Below are 15,081 nucleotides of genomic sequence, written 5' to 3'. Positions count from 1 at the left end.
CAGTAATGTGCAGATCTCATCATAGGCATTGACCTTCAAGCACTCTGTACAAATACAAGACTTTGCGGTTAAGGAAAGACATCAATTTTGGCAGTGCAAAGCATATCGATTCTATTGCCTTGGCAAACAAACCCCTTGATAATCTAGAATACCCGTCGGTCAACATAAAATTTTGGTCCAAAGACAACTGCCACCTTTTACACCCCATACCACTGTATGTCTTTAAATCATAAGGCTATTTCCCAAAGAATTTTAGTTCATTGTTGATTTTGGTTGTGCTTTTGGGGGCAGCTGTTTGGAGTGTCCTGGCAAAGGAGTTGAGTTTTCTACTGGTTCTTTTCTCCCTGTGGATGGAGGCCGTTCTTCCACAGGAGGGACAGGATGTGTGTTTTGAGGAACAAATGCATTGGGAGCAGGTCCTTGGGAGGGATATTCAGCTGGACTTGATGTATTGGGTTGCGATGGTGTGGATTCATCAGCAGGTGGCGTCGCTGAGGTCTGCTCACTTGCTTCCTACAAGAGGATGACATCATAAGATGAGTAACAGCATGGAAAGGTTGAACATTTCTAAATAACAGACTGAGGTGAGGTACAATTTTAAACAGGGTGCTCTAGGGTTCATTTAAAAAAAACATTGCTTATGGGTTCATTTAGTTTTAGTTAAATGTATTTTAGTATCCTTAATTTAGGATGCTTTACATTCATTTTTAGTAATATTCAAAATATTCTATATATAGGGTTAAGATTAAATTTAATTAATGAATCAATGATGAAAATACTGTAATACCTGTTTTTATTTAATAAAAAATAAAGACAGTACAGTTATTACTGTGATGCATAAATACTTCACATTTTAAATTATATATCTTTTGAGAATCTAGTTTTAAAGTAAAAAAAATCATGTAAAGATGTATATAAAAAAAAAACTAACCTGTTATTATTTTGGGGTGAAATATGATCTAGATACGTTATTGACATGTTTCGTGAGATTCACCGACCAAGCATTTGTTTGACTTCAAATAGGTATGAGTCACTGCTTATAAACATTGTGTACTTTCCAGTTTTGCTCTTGTATGGACAGCCACATGACAAATAAGTCACTTTTTTTTTTATCTACATTGTGCCAAATGCGACAAAAACATACAGCTGTCCACGTAACAAATAAACAGCATTTCCAGACTTTGAAGATTTGCTCAAAAATACATACATAAGGCATTACAATAAAGCCTTGACATGTAATATTCTCCTGCAGAGAATAGAAATTTGGACAAAAAGCAGTTGAAGCAAAGAAGCATATTTTAAGAAAGAACGAACAAAACTGACAACAGAAAAACATTTATTTTAAGAAGTTACCGGCACAATGGTGTTAGTAAGATTCACATAAATTATCCAATAATACATAAAGAATGAAAGGAAATTCAGTAGCAGACTGACAGGACTGCATGCAGTTTTTTTTGTGTGTAAAAAAAGTAAAAGTGCAAAGACAAAGTTTTTTTTCTCACCTTTCACCTGAGAAAATGACAGCATAAATGCAAAGAGAAAGAGTAAATAAGTAAGTAAAAGGTATCAAATATAATTAGCCATCTATGAAATGTCTACATTTCCCCACATTGGCTTTCACAATAATTACACACCAAAAATCCAAGATGACAAATTAATACAGATATAAATAAGAAAATTAGCAGGAAAAGGTCACGAAAGAAATGTTATTAAACAGCGAGAATGAAACTTTCACCTCCTCATGTCCACATCCCAAATCACAAAGGTTGCCATCCTACCTGCGGGGCTTGACTTTCACCGAGGTTGTTATTCTTTGTCAAAGCCGCCATATCTCTGATCTGACAGAGGGCGAAAGCGATGGCGACCCAGGGGGAGGCAGACACCACCCAGGCCGGCTTGTTGGTGTCTTCTAGCTCTTCCTGATGCCTGGTTTTCCTAAGAGGTGTCTTTGATTCGGGATTTGGCTGAGAGGCAGAATGGCTCTGCACCAAGTCAATAGTGGCGATAGGCACTGGGCTGGAGGGAACTGGGATGTTCTCGGCCAACATCGAGTCCTCTGTAAAGAGCACAAAGATGTTATCAGGTTTTACAGCAGCAAAACAACCTTTTTGTTGTAAAAAAAGGAGGAAGAAACATACTTTTATCCTCATTCTGACCTAACAGCCACTGTATCAGAGCAAAGATGAGTAATGTGACCAGAGAGGCCATTCCAAGGCCTCTGAAGGTTTCTGCAGCACCTAAACAGGAAATTTGCAAGATGAAAAAGGAAGCTTGAGAGGAAACAAGCCTGATACTGTCATATATAAAGTTTTTCACACCGGAAATCACAATCTAAACATTTTCTTCTTCTTTTTGATAAATTTGATTTATATTCAGTTGGGTACAAATGTCTATAATATATTGTATTAAGTACAGTATACTTTAAAAAAAATGTACCATGTTTTTAGGAATGAACTGCTGTATAAAATCAGGCAAATGATATATGACCAAACCCCTCTGTTAAAACTGTCAGAATATTGATAGGAATAAACCTAAAGTTTGATGTATACAAGTGCTGCTAAACTGGAGATTTTTGGCTCTGTGCAGGAAAACAGCCTTTAAAGATATGTATTGTAATTGAAATCTACAGATGCAAATAGATAAAGTCCAAAAAAATAAATTCCTAAAAGTGTATTTTGGATGTCTTCTTTCCAGAAAAGCCAAATAGCCAAAAATTGACCAGTGCTTAAAAAAAAACAATGTTTTTGCCTGTAGTGCAAAAGCTTTACCACAGGCAGTATTGCCAAGTCTGTGGTTTTCCAGCAGAATTGGGATATGTTTAAGTTAAGTTGGTGCCATGGGTTGATTTCCACCAAGGAATGTACAATTTTGGTGCTCCAACACCACCAAAACACCCCCACCCCACATACAAATTCAGCTGAAAATTTGGCCCCCCGAGGGAGAAATTTGCATTGGGCTGTTTTGGATTGGCAATTGGGATGGTTTTGTTGGACAGACCTGGCAACCCTGACTGCAAGAGTCTGATTCTTTACAACTGTGTCTAAAAATATAACAGCATAAAAGCATGCATGAGGCACATGTATGGTATGTCTGTGACGCCACATGGTGTTTGTTTGTTGATGTCATACCAAAAAAGTTGACAAAAACTCCTCCTAGCATGGCTCCACAGCCTCTCCCCAGTCCCAGGTGCAGACCTTGCAGGATCCCCTGAGCCGAGGTGCGCAGGGCTGGCGGGACAGCGGCGCTCAAATACGAGATGCATGCCGCCCACACTGATGCATGTGTCAAACCTGCACGACAGATTACCATAAATAAACACTTGTGCATCCGCTTGAATAGATAAACACACTATTCATGAGTTCATTGTAATTACATAATATGACCACAACGATAAGACAATATTTGCACTTGCTAAACAAAACAAATTTGAATAAAATAATAAATGAAAAACAGCTCTATACTAGTTTTAAATAATATGATTTCAATCTGCTTCAAGTTATCAATAAAAGTTAACCAGGAACCAACTATAAAATGGTTTATAAATTCAATAATCATATGATAATGCCTATTTTGGTATAATCTAATGGATTAACCTTACTTCATCACGTGTGATTATTTGATTACTCGTTACTTGATAAAAAAAATATTAATAAAAAAAAACTAAAGACTTAAAACAGTAAAGCTAATTTTATAAAACAGTTTTGACTTGAAATTCTGCCACAATTGAGGATGCTGTAAAATAAAGTACATATAACACGCTGAATTATATTAAATTGCTTGCAACTGTAAACAACAGATCTTTGATTCTTGTACCTATCAACATCCTTCATTTTGTTTTGAGATTCATCTTGGATTGATCTCACACTGTATTTTCATATTCCTCCTCTGTTCCTTCATAACTTACAAGCGTAAATAAGCAGTCTTGCCTACCGCTAGGAAGCTAACTAAATGGTCTATAATGTCATGTTGCGCAGCCACAATTAAAGGGATGGTTCACCCAAAAATGAAAAGTCTGTCATCTTTTACTAACCCTCAAGTTGTTCCAAACCTGTATGAGTTTCTTTCTTCTGTTGAACACAAAAGAAGATATTTTGAAGAATGTCGGTAACCAGACAGTTGATGGGCCCCATTGACTTTCATAGTAGGACAAAAAAAAATAAATAAATAAATAAATACTATGAAAGTCTGGTTACTAACATTCTTCAAAATATCTTCTTTTGTGTTAAACAGAGGAAGAAAAAAAAACCATACAGCTTTTGGAACAACATGATGAGGGTGAGTAAATGATGAAAGAAATTTAATTTTTAGGTGACCTATCCCTTTAATGTAAATGTCCGTTACACCCATGTGAGGTGGGAACAGGGCCGCCCTGTACAGTATGTCAATAGTCAACATGTTTGCAAGATAATAGTGGCTAAAGCAGCAAAACAGGCTTTAAGAATCTGCTACAGAAAGGTCCTGACATTTTCCGCTCACCACTGCGCTGAATTTAGAAGAACTGTTAAGCAACATTTTTTACCAAGTATCAGAAGCACATTTCCTTCAGCTTTGAAACAAACAGCAATGTCTTTATTTCTAAACTGTAACTGTCTGATTGCAATAGGGTTTCTGATGTGAAATAAGGTGTTGAAAATACGGCAAAAACAGCTGAATCATGTCCTCAGATGAACCCGAAGTCAGATGTGTGCCACTCGAGAGCACAACCCTCCCATCTAAACTCCACTTCCTGTTTGATAATGCCACTGCAGCCACTCGGGCGACACATCAAAAACACCTTGTTTCTCACCTTGAAGCACCTCCATGGGTAAAACTATCCATGCATTCTCCAGGTAGGAGATATACAGATAGCGTGCAGTGTTGCAGGCCAGTCCGATATAGAGGACTCTAAAAGAGAAATGCAAACAGGAGACAGAAACACAATTATGTCATACAAGCATGTCATATTTCCTTCGAACATATAAAACAATGCTTTTGTGTACAATGAAAATGCCACTCTGGGTGTGGCTAAACCCTTTGCTTTATAAAGCCTATTGTAGTTAAGGCTGGGTGTTGCATTTGCTCGTGATGTCAGTCTCTATTCTGACACCAGAATGAATGACTCACTCTGTCCTAAGGACGGGCTGTCTGGGAGTGTGACCACACGAGAATTCATCAGTGCTAATGTATGAACACTGAATCTCGCACAGGAAAAAACAACGTTAATGTAATTAATACCAGTTAAATTCGAATAATGTTTCCTGGAAAACAACTCTAATGAGACTGGTACTTTAAAAAATAAAAATAAAATGAAGCATCTCATTTCAGCTCTACTAGAATCACCAAGTGTCAATTATAGTCAGCATGAAACGAAAATACCCTGTTATTGATCTTACTGTGAATGATTCATCCATACGGGATTCTTTTTCATTTTAATCGAAATGTCATAACTTGACCTTCCAGTGAAACGACAGGTGACATACTGTATGTTGTTCTTCTCCTAAAATTTTGTCAGCTTAAAGGGATAGTTCACACAAAAAATGAAAATTCGGTCATCTTTTACTCATCCTCCAGTTGCTCCAAACTTTTTATGAATTTCTTTCTTCTGCTGAACACAAAAGATGACATTTTGAAGAATATGGGTAACCAAACAGTTGCTGGGCCCCATTGACTTCCATAGTATGGAAAAAAACAACAACAATGAAAGTCAATGGGTTTGGTTACTGACATTCTTCAAAATATCTTCTTTTGTGTTCAGCAGAAGTAGGTGAACTATCCTTTTAAACCCCACCCTTTTTACAATCGCCTGCCAGCTCTGTACTATACATCACAATTTGGACGAAATGATCTGTCCCTACTTCTGTTTCATCATGACTTGAAATAATGATTGTTTCCAAACAAGTTTCTCAAAAACTCTCCCAGCTGGTCATTGGTTTAACAAATATATAGCCCCGCCTCAAACTCACACCATTGGTTGAGTCAGTATTGCTGTTGTCGGGCTGAACAGGAAACTCAAACACAGCAATGCTCTGCGCCACAGTGTTTACACATTTTGAATCAACCTACAAATGGCTTACTTATAGTTATGTGCATTTTAACAAAAAAAAAAATAATACACAAAAACCTTTAAACAGGAGATTTTAAACTTTTTTACTCCATGCAACTCCATGCAAAAGCAGCTCTGGGAGATATTCATGCAAATGTTGACTCTACTAACTACACAGAACGTCTGTACACTGTGTTGGCTCTGCCACACCCATATGCCTTTAGAAAGCTTTAGAATTGATCCACAAAAGAAGCAAGCTCAGTGGATCAATGCTGGAAAGCCTAGACAATGTGTGATGGGGCTAATGACAGGATAAAGTTACACGCCTCTCCGCAGGCATGACTGAAAATAGGCCACTTAACAAAGGCTACAGAGACTAAACTGAAGGCATCACATGGATGAACAAAACATCTTTGCCTCCATATGAAGATTAGCTTTTCTGGATTAATTTTTTTTTATATACTTTTTTTTTTTAAACACAGGAATTTATTTCTAATTTATCTACAAAAAAGTAAACATTTTGCAAATTATATTTAAAATAAATAAATATATTGCATAAAAATTTATGTAAGAGATATTGGCCTGGTTTCACAGACTGACAGGGCATAGATTAAGTCAGGATTAGGCCTTAGTTTTTAGTAAAAAATAAATAAATAAAAAATTTATTCTTGAGACAAAACAATAGCACATATTTTAAGAAAAAAAGCAAGTTGATTTCACTTAAAACAGCTGAGCTCAAACAAGCATTTTAGTCTGGGACAAGGCTTAAGCCTTGACTGAACCCAGGGGAAAATCACAACTGTGAGATATAGCCTAAAGTCATTGTAAAATATAAAGTCACATTGTAAAATATAAAGACACATTGTAAAATATAAAGACACATTGTAGAGTTCAATTCCAAATTGTAAGATATAAATAAAGTGACGTTGTGATATATAAAGTCATAACAGAAGCAGTACTGCAAGTTTCACTACCTCAGGTACATGAGATTTCATGACATTTTACAATCAAGTTGAAATAGTCAATAGAAATAGTCAATGTTGTAAGCCAGAAATCATTTTATATTTTGTAGCTACAGTTCTGTTACACATCTAGCTTGCTACTGCTACACTACATGTGCTTCAGACGCTAAATGTAAGCTAACAATGTTCTCCATCGTGATCGCAACATCTGTTGACCAATATAACATCTCCATAAACTGGGAAGTGGTCACTGAAACTGTCTGATAATTTCTTTGTCGCAAAATGTCTGGCAGAGATGCTGCCAAATGCTACCAGTTAACATCATTAATAACGCTAAGACTGAGCCACCAGTACAACTTCAGCTATCTCTAAAGGTGATTCATCTTGTTCACTCTGAAGAACCGGTGCTCTCGGAAATGCCACACACATGAGAAATACCACAACGCAGATAGAGGATGTGAGCAGACCTTTCCATGTGCCTGTTTACCAGGGCCCAAAAATGCACGGTAAACATCCTGGAAAATGTCTGCATCTTGGATGTACTTTGTGTGCCCAAGCTAGACAGTGCCCATTTTAGAGCTTAGCCAAAGTCAACAATAATTACTGAGACACATTTAAACAACCTTTGGACTTCTCATGTGTGTCTAATATACACCTCTATGGCACAAATATACCAGTCTATATGTGTTAAAAACAAGGTAAGGCAGAAGAAAGAAGTGCATTTACATCACTTTTGACCAGATGTGCTTGGTTGTGTTCTCATAAAATATTGAGCTACCAGTAATCATTGCATAAAGGCAATACTTTGGCACAGATCCAAAATACATAAACTAAACCCACCATGATAAAATAAATTGTTGCCTCAGCCCATAAAAAGATTTGCTCAACACTAATCCCTGAGTACTTATGGGCCTTTAACTTTTGTGAACATCAGAAGACTGTCTTTGGCTTATCAAATGCAAAATAGATTGTTTAAAGAAAGACAATTCAACAATTTTGTTTAGTAAAACACAAGCCCCTTTAAAGCCTTTCTAACTATATCTGTCCACGTTGAGTCAGTAACAGAAATTGTTGTAGGTACCACAACCGCATGAGTTTGGTTCTGAACAGTGTTGTTCGTTTGAACTAAGTTCAAACTAGTTTTTTCAGTTGAAATAAAATGAGATAAATTTAAGATGAAAAACTGAAACGTAAAATTTTTTGCACGACAATGATGTACAAAAATGGATAGTTTTTCCTTTGAGTTTTTCACGTACAGACGACAAAATTGTAAAAATTATTCCCGTTCACATTGCTCCGTGAAAACGACTAAAAACTATGTATTATGCATGCCAGGCTAGTAGTTGGTGACGACACGCCTATAGACTGATTATGTAATACGCGTGCGCATTACGTCACCGTTTTCACAAATTCACGCTTTTGTAGAGGCGATAACAGAAACGTTTTGAAAACCTTGCACTTTGAATCCTTTTTTCAAACGGATGCGTTTTCAGGCCCCCCCAAAACTAGCCTGGCTCCGCCCTCCTACGTACTTCCGCTCAATTTAATTTTCCTTCAGTAACTCCGTCTGGGATTGTGGTGTATTCTTTGGTTTTCTCCGATCAATTTTTAACCGGTCCAATCAGCGAACAGAGGGAGTAGCTGAGAACGATGACGTTGAGATCATGCGCTAGTTTGAGTTGACATACGTCACGACCAAACGTTAGCAATTGGTTATGGCAGATCCAGAGTGACTCTGATCAGATCCAATAGTTTTAAACTTCAACAGTGCACCCGCCTACAAGGAAGTTAACGCTTGTCAATGGAGAGAGGCCAGACTCTCTGTACAAATGAAATGTACGAGAGTCTGGTAGAACCAGGCTACCCCAAAACACCACTGTCGTGTAAATGAAAGTGAAACGTTTTTAGTTGAAAACGGTGTTGTGTAAACGTCCCCTAATTTGAAGTATTAGAATTAAAGTTAGAAATGAAATAAAAATAAAGTTAAACAAAATAAAATAAAGAACACAGTAAAGACTTAAATACATGTGGCTAAAAGTATCAAGACACAATGCAAGGATAAAAGACATCTGTCTAGTGCACGTTCACATAAAAAAAAACATTAATAGCATAGTGGAACACAAAAATGCTTTCTGGGTAAACCGACTGTCATATAACCTTAGTATCCAACTCTATCAAGTAGCAGAATGTTGTCTACACTTCCATTAGTGGCAGCTCCTCATTTGCATAAAAGTCAAAGTGTGCTCAATTGTCTGCTAAATTGCTCAAATGTCTACTCTCACTGAAACTGAATGACTCACGGTTTCAGCAAATTACTGCCAGTGAATGCCCCAAATAACTGGAGCAACCTTGGCTGACCACTAGCACTGGGATTCGACTGAGTGGATGTGTAAGTGGTAATTCTACTTTGGCTAAACAAATCAAATACTAGGTCTTCTGAGCAGTAGATTAACTTACAATACAAATGCCGTTATTAAGCTTAAAATGAATTCCATATATTTTCCACGAGTAGGTTCTCACCTGATGTGTCCAATGAGCTCAATGAGCTTGTGGCTGATGAAATAGGCGGCCAGCTCAGATATGTGGCTGAGCACAGAGCAGATGCCGAAGAGTGTGGTGGTGCCCTTGAGGTCTTCCAGATGCCAGTAGAGGAAGGTGAACACAAAACCATAACCAAAGCCCATGAACCAGGCCACAAAGAGAACCGTACTGTAGCGGACGGCACAAATGATCCGGAAGAGATCTTTAAAGGGAAAAGGTTGTGGGCTGCTTTCAGGGCACACTGGTGAGTCATCTGAACTGGACTCTGGAGACGAGACCTCCTGAACGACTTGAGGCATTTCCACATCCTCCTTCTTGTCCTCTTCCTCACCTGGCCTATAAACACTGTTGTCAAAGTGGAACTGCGTGGCCACAATCAGCGCTGAGCTCATCAGCACCCCAAAGGCTATGAACGCAATTTGGTAATTCTTATAGTCGGGCAGAACACAACCCGAGCCCTGGATGAAGATTGTGATGTGTGTGTGGTCGATCCAAATGCCCACTGACAGCATAGCGATACCCCATCCCAGAGATCCCCACATCCTCTGAAGTCCATAACGGTCTCTATGTTGGCCCAAGTACTGAATAGTGATAGTGTCCACAATGGTCACAGCCGGGGCGCTGAAGAACTCACCAATAATAATGACCAAGAGGATCAGGAGAAATATAGTATCTACTTGTTCCTTATTGAAAACTATTAAATACTCTTTGAGTTTGGCAGTGGTAGCTTGCGTTTCAATTGTCGAGGTAGATTTTGAAGTGACTGTTGAGGTACGGGGCAGCGCTGTGGTCGAGTTAGATAACATACTAATGCTGCCAGCATTCGCAGTGGGGTTTTCAGAGGGAGTGCTTGTAGTATTTACATCTGCACTTCGAATGTATCTAGAGTGAGATCCGTATGCTGCTAATATTGGCTGAGAAAGTGACGGAGCGGAGTACGTATGCTCAGTCAAGTATCTTCGCAGTCTAGTACGGTTACCAGCTTGTGTATAGTTCGTAAAATTGGTTGGCGGTGCAACAGTAGGGTCCTTACTGACACAGATCATAGCTGCTGGCTTAACAAAGCCAATACCGCAGTTAAAGACCACCCAGCAGAGTACAGAAAACAGCAACACCGCCTTCCCTTTCTTGAAGCGGTCCGCCATTACACCCCAGAATGGTGCACTGCAGAACTCTATAAAATAACGGATCCCAACCAGCAGGCCACTTTGGCTGGGTGTCATTCCCAGTTGCTTGTAGTATACTGCAAGGAGGGGATGTAAAGAGCCATATGCAGAGTAAAAGAAGAAGTAGAAGACCTTGGAGATCAAGAGATGATTGTCTATTCGCACACAGCACCTTTCAGTGCAGTCCATACTCTGTGAAGTCTGAAGTGTTTCTGAGGGGGCAGGCAGTGCTGTTTGACTGCATGGTGTAGTGTTTGCCACCTGCCCCAGGGACAGAGTGTTAAAGGGTTCAGACAGGACATATTTCCTCTTCTGGTCCTCCTCATCATCTGTAAGGATGGCCACCCGATCACTCGCCATTTCTGTGTGATAAACATAAACCTCTGTTAAGGACATTGTGGATAACGTCTTCATGTTGTAGCTTTAACTGATTCTCAAATGGTGGGAACCATTTGGTCAAGGTTGGGCTGATTAGCATAGGTCATTTTGCTGGTAGATGCCATTACCTTGAAGAGCCAAAAAGCATCTTTCTCTATTGACCGAAACAGAAATGTTGCAGTGCATTCTGAATCTGATTTATACATTTTTGCTAGCAAAAATATTTGTAAATATTTCCCAGTATTATAGTATGTTTTTGCCAGGGATAAATTTTTTAAAGGGCCTTTAAAAACATTATTATTTTTTCCTTGTCTGCTGCCTTTCAGACAAGAGCTTGAGATGGATATGCCATCAGCATTGTCATAATGCACATTTTTCACTGTATTTATATTGTATATTTTTGTGTAAGGGAGACTTGCAAAATAAGAATTTAATTGTGTAGTCAAAACCTTGGTGTTTTACTGTGTATATGATAATAAATATATCTTGTATTTTACATTGTTACGTTGCATTTATGGGTCATGTGATTGGCTTACATTCTTCTATATGCACATGATAATAATTTGCATGTTGTTTATATGGTTTATTTATTATAGTAACATTACTACATTTCAATGTTTAGCCTAATATTAAGTACAATATTGCTTACTTTTGTGCATTAAACCATTTTGAGACTGGCACTTGATGTCAAATGAAGCAAAGAAGGAAGGAAACTAATTAGTAGGCTACTATTTTTTCCCCACATGATTAAGTTGAATAAGAATGCAACACACCTTAATGAGTTTTTTGTCATATAGATTTACCTCAAACAAAATAAATTCAGTAATTGCCCTTGATTATCAATAATAAAGAACATTAGGATCATTAAACACTACTATCAAGTGAATATAATGTTGAATATCATGTAGTGTTAATGAAACTACATTCTTAGGTACGAGTTGGAGATCATTTTGTTGTGAAATTAGGTACAGTCACCATCCTAAAACATAAATATCATATACAGTATCACATTTAACTTAAAAGGGTGTAGTCCCTGTCTGAAACGGTAACAGTAACAACACACCGCCTCATATTAACAATGTATACAATGCTTATATATACACACACAACGCGTAAATGTATTTACAAACACAACTGATACAGTGTGACGGTGTGGCTAAATACAAGCTCACTTACCCAGTTGTTGTGAGGAAGTTTCTGTTATTTCACCGTCTGGCGTTGAAGGAGGACGATCGCTTCATCAAACTGCTCTCCCCGTCCAACCATCATTTTATCACCATCCTGGATTTTTCCTGACTTTCTATGAACAATCTTTAAACAGCGATGTATCCCGTAGAGCAGAGGAGCAGGTTTATTCTACACAGCCGTTTTTCCTCCGACCTGACGTCAATCTCTCACCTGCCTGCGATGTGCGCGTGCTCGTGGGACTGCCTTCATTCCCACTGATGTCATTAGAAAACAGTGACACCCTATTTCGTTTTTAATTGCTGATATTGTGTTTTAGATTTGAAGTTTTCCCGTCTCTGCCAATGAGAAGTTGTTATGCCTAAGATCAAGCATATGTTGATGATGTTTGAGGTTTTTAATTCATCAAAATAGACTCTACTGTCGTTTAATATAGGCTAGTTATCTTCTTGGGTTAAATTACTGATGGATTAACAATGCATTTTAATATGAAATAACATTTATTAACATTAACTTTTTTTTTCTGAGTATGCAATAGAGCATTTTAGCTTTTTGACTGGCGAGCTCGTGCAATATCATCCAACTCTAGAGATTGTGATAAAACAGCGACATCTACAGGCGCACAATAAAGTTAGAATCGTGAACTTTACGATAGTTCACGTATCACGAAACAAGTACCAATCAGGAGTTACTTCTATATAAAATATACAGGCTATAATTCTAACCAAGCCGTATTTGTCTGGCACAAAACAATGAGAGTTGAGATTTGACTTGGACCTCAACCAGGGTGAATAACCTTACAGTTACAACTAAGCAAGAATCCACAAAAATGTATAACCAAGTCGAAAACAGTGATTAACAGCAGAATTCAACTTAATATTCCGTTACAAAAGAAGAGCTAAACAACCCGTTCTAGATCTCAAATATTTTTTTGTTTAATCTGTTCATTTACAGTCAAGAACAAATGGAATCACATTAATGAATCAGACTTTCAAGCGCTGCATATGAAAGAGAGAGGACCTAGCGTTTATAGGGACCTAGAAGGAGGAACCGATTCAATGAGAGTTACTCAGACTTTCCAACGCATGTGGAGCGAAGAGAAGACCGAGTAGGAAGAATCGATTCACCTTGAATGAACGTATGAAATGACGTCAAAGTCTTTTCCTCCAATTAAACAAACGTAATTTGGCGCAAATTCCCCTGCTGTTACACAACTAGCAAAATTAGGATGATACCAACTTCGAAACATCTTCGAAAACATTCAACAAAACTTCACAAGGTAGAAGAAAATATTTCCTATCCTTCATTAATTAAATGTGGTTCACTTGCAATATATAGGCTATATTATTTTTTTTAGGTTATTTTAACTTTATTAAAAATTTTGGTTAAATGCTGGACAAATTTAAAATGGTCTGATATTTTTAAATGTAAATTAGCTGATGTCAATAAGTTGCAAGAAAATATAGCAGCCTGTCATACAAGCAGCATGAAAGATACAGGCTTTCAACTGAAATATGTAATATTTAATAGCTTTTTGTAGTGTGCGATATTTAATTAATCCGTACTAGCATAATACTAGCATTTTCAACCATGTGACATTGTACAATAGACGTTATTCAGGACTCTACGTAACTTTAGCTGTTAGGCTAACTGTTTGGCTGTATCCATGTTGTATTTAAAATGCTTACTGACTTTTTATAAGCAGGTGTTGTGCCAAATTCTGACCCCCGCCAAATTATTACCCCCCTAGTATTGGTAGGTTTAGGATTAGTTGTAGGGGAGGGGTTAGGATTAGGGGTGGGGTTAGGATTGGGCAATCAGATACTGACCAAATGATTACCCCCCTCGTTGAAGTCAGTATCTGATAATAATTTGGCGGGGGTCAGTATTTCGGCACAACACCTGTATTTAGATGTGCATCTCTTAGTAATCTTTACATAGCTGCACACACTGGTACATACAGTATGCTTTGGTTTCTGCAGTGTGTTTGTGTCTGTATGAGATAAGATGTCTCTCTAATCATAAGGGCATTTTACATTCATCAAATGATCAATATGAATGAAGTGCTATTTTGCTTTGAAAACACTTTCAAGGTAACTCCCACCATCCAATATGAGTAATGCACTGACTTACATATCAAACTTTCAAGAAGGCTAATGCGACCAAAAAGGAGTCACAAGATATGATCACAGATTATTTACCTTGTCATAAAACTAAATAAATTAGTTAGCTTTGATAATGAATGCTGATTTTATGTTATAAATTAGTGTATGAATTAAATGCATCAAGACTATTATTGTTCCTTCTCCAGTTTGATTTATTAACTGATGTTACACTTTTATCTGATTTAGATTTTTTTTAACTGAAATTTGACTTAATTTTGGATGTGATCATGAAAATCACATTATTTTTAGAGAAAAGCTTGAACTTGCTAACTGTCGATTAACTTCAGAAACAATAACATTTCATATTTATACTTTTTAAGTAAAAAAATACCTAATAAAACTACTCTCAGACCATTGAATTACACCTTAGATTATGGGAATGTTTCTGTACATGGATCTTTTCAAACTATTTTGTTTTTAAATGAACTATAGTGCTTTAAATTTGAAAGAATTTTTATATTTTGGGATCGTCCCAAGACTTTTGGACCATAAAAATTTATTTGAAAATGTTAAAATGAGGGATTAGCTTTTAAAAACCATTTTATAGAGATTGCAATCATTTTATGGAGATTTCTAGATAATGAAGAATTGTAGAGTTGAGCATAACTAAAATATTTATATAGCATACACTATAAAAATCATTGTGCCGATCATATTTAATG

General features: G+C 37.3%; 1 protein-coding gene across 1 annotated transcript; it reads right to left on the bottom strand.

Moving 5' to 3' along the window:
- Positions 1-106: 106 nt before the first annotated feature.
- On the bottom strand, positions 107-12,490 carry mfsd6b (major facilitator superfamily domain containing 6b). The gene is given in 8 exon segments (XM_084420923.1): positions 107-287; positions 289-513; positions 1,779-2,056; positions 2,139-2,237; positions 3,129-3,290; positions 4,787-4,884; positions 9,505-11,053; positions 12,246-12,490. Coding segments are annotated over 7 exon segments (2,439 nt in total). The 5' UTR covers positions 11,052-11,053; positions 12,246-12,490; the 3' UTR covers positions 107-257.
- Between the last annotated feature and the right edge of the window lie 2,591 nt (positions 12,491-15,081).

The sequence above is a fragment of the Rutilus rutilus genome (genome assembly GCF_951802725.1).
Source record: "Rutilus rutilus genome assembly, chromosome: 10".
Lineage (NCBI taxonomy): Eukaryota > Metazoa > Chordata > Actinopteri > Cypriniformes > Leuciscidae > Rutilus > Rutilus rutilus.
The sequence above is the reverse complement of the archived record's forward strand: the minus strand, read 5'-3'. Positions and strand labels throughout refer to the sequence as shown.